This window comes from Octopus bimaculoides, chromosome 4 (genome assembly GCF_001194135.2).
Source record: "Octopus bimaculoides isolate UCB-OBI-ISO-001 chromosome 4, ASM119413v2, whole genome shotgun sequence".
Lineage (NCBI taxonomy): Eukaryota > Metazoa > Mollusca > Cephalopoda > Octopoda > Octopodidae > Octopus > Octopus bimaculoides.
In genome coordinates this window covers 119,677,964-119,687,258 of record NC_068984.1, presented here as the reverse complement: position 1 = coordinate 119,687,258, position 9,295 = coordinate 119,677,964, and the positions used below count along the sequence as shown (strand labels likewise).

General features: G+C 36.5%; 1 protein-coding gene across 5 annotated transcripts in view; it reads right to left on the bottom strand.

Annotated features, from left to right (window-relative positions):
* The window catches only part of LOC106876922 (heat shock factor protein), a 141,510-nt gene that overhangs the window by 15,911 nt on the left and 116,304 nt on the right, over nucleotides 1–9,295 (bottom strand). For all 5 annotated transcript variants that reach the window (XR_008263999.1, XR_008263998.1, XM_052967402.1 and 2 more), the window contains one exon: nucleotides 8,355–8,466. Coding sequence is in view for 3 of the 5 variants with exons in the window: in XM_052967402.1 (XP_052823362.1) it covers nucleotides 8,355–8,466 (112 nt within the window). In the remaining 2 variants the exon portion in view is untranslated. The remainder of the gene's footprint in view (nucleotides 1–8,354; nucleotides 8,467–9,295) is intronic.

Genomic DNA, 9,295 nt, shown 5'->3' with positions numbered 1-9,295 from the left:
TTGAGGTTTTTCGAGCGAGATCGTTGCTGGTGCCCCTGGACTGGCTCATGTGCGGGTGACACATGAAATCTTTCGAGTGGGATCGTTGCCGGTGGTCCTGGACTGGCTCATGTGCGGGCGACACATGAAATCTGTCGGTGCCCGTGGACTGGCTCTTGTGCGGGTGACACATGAAATTTCTTCGAGCGAGATCGTTGCCGGTGCCCCTGAACTGGCTCTTGTGTGGGGTTGTTGTAGGATTTTCAAGCGAGATCATTGCCGGTGCCCCTGGACTGGCTCTTGTGTGGGTGACACATGAGGTTTCTCGAGCGAGATGAGCGTGGCCGTTGCCAGTACCGCCTGACTGGCCTTCGTGCGGGTGACACGTAAAAGCACCCACTACACTCTCTGAGTGGTTGGCGTTAGGAAGGGCATCCAGCTGTAGAAACTCTGCCAAATCAGATTGGAGCCTGGTGTAGCCATCTGGTTTCACCAGTCCTCAGTCAAATCGTCCAACCCATGCTAGCATGGAAAGCGGACGTTAAATGACGACGACGATGAGAATAAGGAGATTGTATGATGTTTAATATTTCAACAAAGCAAAAATGAGAAATTATTGGCTTCAGCATGAGAGTAAGCATGGCTGTATGGTTAAGAAGTTTGTTTCCCAACCACACAGTTCCAGGATCAGTTACACTGCATGGCACCTTGGGCTGGCCAAAACCTTGTGAGTGGATTTGGTAAACTGAAACTGAAAGAAGCCTGTTGTGCATGCATCCACTTGTCATTGTCTTGATATTGTAAGCAAGTATCACTTTCATACAAGTGGTGTTGCTCATACCCAAATTCCCATGAGAAAATATATATATATATATATATATATATATGATGATGATGATGATCTTACCCTCATTACAGATTATGTAACAGAACTAGGAAAGAAATTTCAAGTGTGGAAACAAAACCTGAAGTCAAAGGGTCTTAAAGTTAACTAAGCAAAGACCAAGTTCCTAGTGAGCAAAAAATCAAACAGGACTCTACCCACATCAGGTAAATGGCCCTGCTTGATATGTAGGAAAGATGTAAGCAGGAATTTCATTCAGTGTACCCAGTGCAAGTTATGGACACACAAGAGGTGTAGTGGAATAGTAGGAAGATTAACAGAGGAAGTAGTATTTGTATGTAGATGTAGAAGAGCCATAAAGACTACAGACATATGGGAAACTGATTTCCTCAAATGTCCCCGAGGATCTCTGGAAGTAATAAATAATTTCTGCTACCTAGATGACCCAATTAGAAAAGGAGGAAGATGTACTGAAAGTGTAATTGTTAGGATAGGAATAGGACAGAGAAAGTTCAGAGAGATTTTACCTCTGTTGACAAACAAAGGTCACTCTCTCCAAGTGAAAGGAAGATTGCATGATGCATGTGTACAAACTGCAGTACTACAGAGTAGTGAAACATGGTCCCTGAATGCAGAGGACATGTGGAGACTAGAGAGGAACAAAGCCAGTATGCTCCACTGGATGTACAATGTCAGTGTACATGTATGACAACACTAGTGTATTAGGAGAAAAGTTAGGCATAAGAGAGATTAGATGCAGTGTGCAGGTCTTGACTTTGTAAGCTCCTGTCAAGCCATACAACCCATGCCAGCATGAAAAACAGACATTAAATGATGATGATGAGGGTGGCGATGATGACATATTCTTCCACTGATGTATATCAATGAGAAGACTGATAGGTAGGTGTGTTCAAACACCTGTTTGAACACAGCTGCACAAAGTACCCCCTTGTTACTCTTGCCATCAGAAATGCACAGAACAGGTGACAGGCCCACCGGAAATCTACACCAATATCTTGTTCACAAAACACAGGAGATAAAACTTTAAAATTTTTTTTTTTTTTTTTTTTCTGTTTTAAATAGAAATCAAATCTTTGATTTGATCTGTTGCATGACATAGCTTGTGCTCAATGTTGTTTACCATCCTGCACTAAGACCTACCAGGTTTCATAAACATGCACCACACTGTGATCTTTAGAAAACCAAGCTCTTATAGTTGTTAAATCAGTAATAATTATTAACAGAAATATTATTAAATTCTTTAGCTAAAGTTATATCAACCAAATCCAAGTCTACTCAAAAGCCACAAACTTTTGGTTATTTTTCCCCCAATCAAAGTGGTTTTAACCCAATATATTAATGGTTTCACATTTTGGCACAAAGCCAATAATTTCAGGGGAGGGAGTAAGTCGACTACATCAACCCCTAGTCCTTGACTTATACTTATTTTATCGACCTCAAAAGAATGAAAGGCAAAGTCAACTTTTGCAGAATTTCGACTCAGAACACAAAGACAAACGAATACAAGCTTTTATTTACAACTGAATTTCCTTCAAATTACATCATTAAATTACATATCTACATATTTCTCAATGCTTCTGCATTTATATTCTAAATATAAACTGACATCAGAGTCACATTGGTAGTTTTAGTGAGTAGGCAAAGAATAAATCACCCACTGCAACTGCTGTTAATGTGCTTTATTTTAGCTTTGTTAAAACACGTTTTTTAAGTTTACTTTATCTTAGTATATTATCATCATCATACTGAAAAGGAGAACAAAAAAAAAGAGAGAATAAAGTTACAAAAGTTACATTCTCTCAATTTCCTGTAATTCAGACAGCTTCATGGTCCCAGCAGACAAAATGGAAAAGGCATTGTCCCTGAGGATAAGGAGGGAGATGTACTGTAAAAGCCACTCTGACTCATGGGGCTCGCACTTGTGGATAGTCATCTCCTTCCCAATAGTGGTGAGCAGAGATATGGTCCAGGGGCTGAGAATGCCAGAGGTCTCCACTGCCACAGGCTCAACCATAAACCTGCCAGAGAACGACTAATACTTTGACAGTTTGCTTTTCTCAGCCTGACAAGCAGTGGAGCCTGGGCTGGTAACTGAACACACCAAGTTGTCACAGCATGTGACATCATAGATGGGGGCTTACCACCATGGAGCAGGAAAATTGTCAGAGTCAGGCCTTTCCCTATCCCCTTGGTCTAGCCCCACTGGCTTGAGCTTGAGAAGGGAAGCCTGAGACATCTAAGCCATACTTTATGATTTCGCTAAGGACATCATAGTGTGCCTCATTGAATAGTTTAAGTCAATTCTGTCCATGCAAGTTTGAGTCCTGATCACAGATCAAATATTTAGGAGTGATTTCTAGATCCTGTACATAAGACAAAGTTATTTCTTATTTGCTCCATGGAGGTCAAAGAAAGGAAAAGCTGTATATCCTAGCATGCTTCAGCCATGCACATCCCACCTTTTATTTTAGTCTGGTGTATCTAGGATCATACCATCCAATGAGACCTTGCTTTTATGTCGTTTTTTTTTTAAGGCAGTAAGGTGAATTCAAAGAGAGCTCTTACAGTCTTTTACTACTATTTCTAGCAGAAACTCATTTCCAGAATTAGTGCTGTTATGTTAGCTGTTGACTTTATAATTATCTTCTAGATAAAGAATGGGATGTGTTGCCTATGGTCTATGCAAACCTTTATGTCTGATGTGGTTGAGGATTCCTTGTTGGAATCTGATGCCTGTGCAAAAAACATAGGCAAGAATAATGTCAGATATGGTGAAAGAAGATGGTTATTTTAGGTGGAGATGGCATGGGTGAGCTTGGGTTGCAATGGTATGTTGCATGCTAGTTTAGAGAAGCAGAAGTCATTGTAATAGTGATAGTAAGCCAATGCCTGGATTGAAAGTCTTTGCTTATCAGCTGGATATTCTATGTATCAGAGAGGGAGGGGAGGAGGGGAAGAGAGAAAGGGAGAGGGAGAGAGAGAGAAAGAGAGAGAAGCATCATTACCATTATAGATGCATATGTGGACAGCCTTCAAATACTGCTCACATTTAAGCTTTGTAGATTTTCAGCATCTAGTCACAGCTAAAATATTTTCCAATTGCAAAGAAGGAGTTTAGTATTTTGGGTGCAGTTTTAGCAATGTTAGGGGTATGTGATCTTCCAAAAGAAATCATCAGTGATAGTAAGGCCAAGTATTTGTAGTGACTTTGATGGTTCTATATCAGTGGTTCTCAACCGGGGTTCATATTGCCCTTGGGGGTTTCCAAATAAGGTTTTGTTAAAATTTTTGTGCAATACACAAAACATTTATACCTTTCTCTATACAATTCCTAAACATATTTAATCATAAGAATGTAATAGGAGATTTTAGACATTGAATGGCTATGAGGGTCCTCCTTGCCTTAGTAAAATAGGGATCAAAGGGGTTCATAAGTGAGAAATGGTTGACAGCCACTATTCTAGAGTATGATGTATACACATAAATATATGCATGTGGACATCAATATGTGCAGTAAAAATACTGTACATATTGATGTTCACATTTTATACTTAATAAAATTCAAATTTTTTTTTTAAACTTTCTTTAAAAACTTTTGCTTGGTTTACATTTTAAATCAAGTGTCAAATTTTGAGAATGAAATGAAAGCGGTAGAGAAATAAGTATTTCGCATAAGGTTCAAAGAGCTCAATCACTGAGTGTTTGAAAATTATGAAACTAAAAGCAAATAAAAATCCAAATACAGCTTTCATGATGTTAATATCGTATCTTAATAAGTTGAAAATCAAGTGCAACAATTTGAAAAAGATAAATATTTGTTTAAGTGATCAATAAATTAGACTTTCAAATTAAATAATAGGAGTAACACAAAATCTGGTAGAATCGAATTTTATCAAGTAACCTCAAAAAACTGTGTGTGTGAGAGAGAGGGGGATGGAAAGGAGAGAGAGAGAGAGAGAGAGAGAGAGAGAAAGAGAGAGAGAAAGAAAGAAAGAAAGAAAGAAAGAGAGCATCATCATAATTATTATTGCTTTATGTTGTTGTTTTTTTGTTTTGCTTTTTTATCTTGCATGGGTCAGATGAGTGTCTTGTCTCTTGTTGCAGTCTCTCATAATTTTTTTAAGACCAGCCTTTACCACAATTTCCTCCATCTTCCTTCTAGCTCAATTGCTTAGCACCCCTTTAGTCAACTATCATCATCCTGTGTGTATGAAATGTCAATACCAGTGCAGTATCCTCTCATGCACCATATTACAACCATTTCCACTGATACCCAGTTTTTTTTACAGCTCATTTGTACTCTGACAAGCATTCACATAACATTACACATCTATCAGAGCAAGTTCACCTTATGTCTATCTACTCAAGAGGCATCCTTTGTATTTAGTGCCAATAATTCCATTAACTAAACTGCGCTACTACACTTAATACACATGCATTGTACAATCAGCCCTTCACTTGCAGAGGAAGATCTCTTTGTAGCTGCAGGAGTAATAACTTACTAAACTTTTTCCAAACTGGCAACAATACCATCAAAAGAACCACTTGCATTGCTGATTAAGTCATCTAGGCAAGAAAAGCTTGTTAACTATTTCTAGGAATTCATCTTATGAAGAGTTCTTACAACTGACTACTCCTGTACATTTGCTGCACACTAAGTCCTACTCTGTCAATCTGCCTATGATCCTAAAAAAATCTCTTGTACACCAAACAGGTTTACATCAAACATACCAAGTTTTCTTAGAGACCCCAGACTACAGAGTGTAAAACTGTGTCAAAGGTCTTCTCCAGGACAACAGATGCTTGAGTTTGCTCTTACCTGAGGACTTGTATAGTTGTTTCACTAGAAAGCAAACATATTGATGTACAACCATTCTCGTATAGGCTTAAGTTATTTCTCTTCCTAATTAGTAACAAAGCGTTACTTGATAACTTGATTCATCAATTTGATATCTTTGAGGGTGCTCCTTTCCAGGGCTCTATTTTGATCATATAGTTGTTAACTTCAATAGCTGGGACCTTTGCTGAATCTACTTGGAGCAGCTGATCCCTCACTCTTCCTTGTATTCCCTTCTTCCAGCAAATCTCTCAGTATAAGAGTCTCACGAACCTCTTTCTCTGCAGCATCAACAAGAGTAAGTGGTTTGTTACCATTCTATATATACTGTGCTGTTTATTTACCAGTAACATGCTGATTTGCACCATAAATGAATGAACACATGTAACTACACACGCGCGCGCACACACACACACACACAGGTCAATTAGTCCATGTGATTGACAAGTATGCTCCACATCCACATGCATCTGGATCCAATCCAACTATGCAATATATTGATTCATCATCCTCTTACTATAGCTTCAAGTCCAATAAATCTTTAAGCGAAATTTGGTTAGACATAAACTATTATGTGAAAATTTGGTGTGTGTGTGTGTGTGCGTGTGTGAGTGAGTGTGCAACTATATTAAAATGTGTATCAAGTTGAGTCTCTTTGCACCGAAAGATAAAATAGTTGTCCAATAGATATTGATAAAATATGCTGCAGACCGAATGAAACAAGTGGTGAGATAGACATAATAAACTATAAACTAAAACTGTTGAAGGCAGTGCACCAGCATAGATGCAGTCCAATGACTGAAACCAGTGAAAGCGCACACACACACACACACACACACACACACACACACAATTTCGAGGAAACAACTCTGCAAGAATCTATGCTGTTCATATTCCACAGGGAGAGAATTCCCAGGAGAAGCAACATTCTAGGGAGAAAGGGCCAGGAAAGTGGTTAATGTGCATCTGATTGGGGTGTTGTATGAGTGATAGGAGGAGGAAAGACCAGTGAGTCTGGGGTGCTGAAGAGGAGGTGGTACAAGACCAGCCAGCACCAAGGAGTGGAGTAGAGGCTATTACAGTAGTGGTGAGAAAGAGAGAGTGTGAGACTATGGACCAAAAGCTGATGTGTGTGTGAGAGAGAGAGATTTGTATCTGGAGCAGAGGTAAAGGTAAAAAGATAGCTGTATAGACTGTGAGATGCAATGGCTATGTAGATAAGATGCCACCATGCAAGTTTGTGTTGAACAGTGAATACCTAACATTACATAAATGGGGCAAGGTACTTAGCAGAGTCTACTTTGATGCATTTCACAAGAAAATAAGTATCATGAAAATAAGTATTATGAATAAGTTTATGTATAACAAAGTTAGCATCTATCTGGGTGAAGATTTTTTTTTGTCCACTTAATACTATAGACTGTAGGAACATGCACAAAACCCATAAATTATCAGAAGTATATGGTAAAAAAAAAATGTTGAATGGGTGAATGTTTCTGTTGGATATTCAAGTTATTAATACATTAATTAGAAACATTGGTGATTATGAAACGTAATCTGTCCCATCATTAGTAATAAGACTGTCAAAATTTCAAATTATATTTACGTAATGAAGAAGTAATATTTAAAAAAAATATATTATGGATGTGTGGATGTACACACGTCAATAGAAGTTAGATTCAAATATTTTAAGTGAATGAAAATTAATGTTGGAAACACAAAAATGTTTAGGAGTTTAACTTTTCAGCCTATGAAACCATTTTGGAGTTTAAATAGCTTTATACCGACACAGCTGAGACACTCCCAGCTCTTTGGTTCTATAAGACAAAACTTACAGCTATAAAGTGTTCATATCTGAATTAAAACCTACTGCAAATTTTTGTGTAAGAAATTAACTATTATTTATATTCCAATTAACGAATGATCTTGGTTATTTCACAAAATACTTCCAGATTCTTCATTATTTTAAAATTAACTGCAACACAGTCACAAAAGATTTCAAGTACTGGGCTACTACCAGGCTAAGTCCAAAGTTCAGATTTTGAAGGCCTACATTTATTTCATGGTTGAGTGGTTAGGAGCAGAAAGGGCATCCAACTAAAAAAATAATAGGGTTCCTGGTATGTACTCTACCTGGCCATTTACACTTAAGCTTGTGGTCTAACTCTAACCCTAAACATAATCCCTAACCTAGATCAGATCATTTGACAGCATAGACTATGGATACTGCAGTAGACTGCATGCTAAAATAGCACCAATAACTGCCCTGATAAATATATCATGCCACTCAAACTAAAGTGGGAGGAAAAAATGGATTTGAAACCACTAAAAAAAGTAGGTTTGTTATTCTAATATTTTAAAAATATTTTTCCCTAATTTTATTCAATAAGCAATCCTAGTTACAATATTTTAATTTCTTATACAAGTTGTGATCTAATGTTTTGAGAAACGTTAGGAACCACTAGTCTGTATAATATATAATCTTGATCACAAGTATGAATTTCTCAAAAGTGAAAACTATTTTCTATCCAATTTCTTTTACCCTCAATTTATCAAAAATCCAAATCAGTTTTGTCTCAAGATAAAACCTATTTTAAAAAATATTATCAAATAGTCAACACAAGTTATGGAATTAATTTAAGAAAAAAAAAAGAAATTAATAATTCAACTTACAGACAGTAAAGTATTGGTATCCAAGTTGTAGGTGGAACTAGAATCTGATAGCATTCCTTGGAGACCATCCAAATCATTTTGTATTGAATCAAGTTGTTCAGCCAGTGCTTCACTGAAGTAAAAAAAAAAAAAAGCAAAAAAATTTACAAATGTACAAAAAGAAAGAAAAGAGAATGAAGTATATCCTAATTAGGAAATCAAATAATTAACGCCACTGCCCTGCAGCAATAATCTGATCCATTTTAAACTACTTTCTGTAACAGTAAACAAGAAGCCATTGTTTCACTGAAAATTTTAAGCATCATTTTAATTATATGTAATTAAATTGCAACACATATTTCATACAATCTGTGATTTGTATTTATAATAATCAAACGTTTTCTTCCAGAGTTAGGTGAACTCTTGAACTTCAAGTAAGCTGTAGCTTACAGGTACTTTCTCTTTCAAAACATATTCTATATGCAATAACTATTCTGAAGAACTCTTCCTTTTCTCAATATGCCAAACAGCTAATCACTAGTGAGATTGAATGTCAAGAGAAACGATACATAGTTTATAATAATTCCAAATTATGGAATGCATTATTAATATTAATTATGCAATTATTATATTACTCAATTTCAAAACGTTGCAGACTTGGTTTTGGTTTTTCTTTTTCTTTTTTTTTTTTTTTTTCGGTTGAACTGAAAAACATTCTTTTCACCAAATCAAGATATCAAAACTTAGAATCACATGATCATAATAGCTTATGGAATAATACTTATAGATTGTGATACATAGTAATGTAAAAAAAAATATTTTAAATATATTATTATTGGTAGTAGCAATGTCATGATTCTGTTTAAAAACAAGTTTTTTGCTACTAAGAGGCTGCCTTTCTCTAAAAATGTATTTTATATATTATGCTCTTAATAGTAATTCAAAGTCATGAGTGAGTTTGG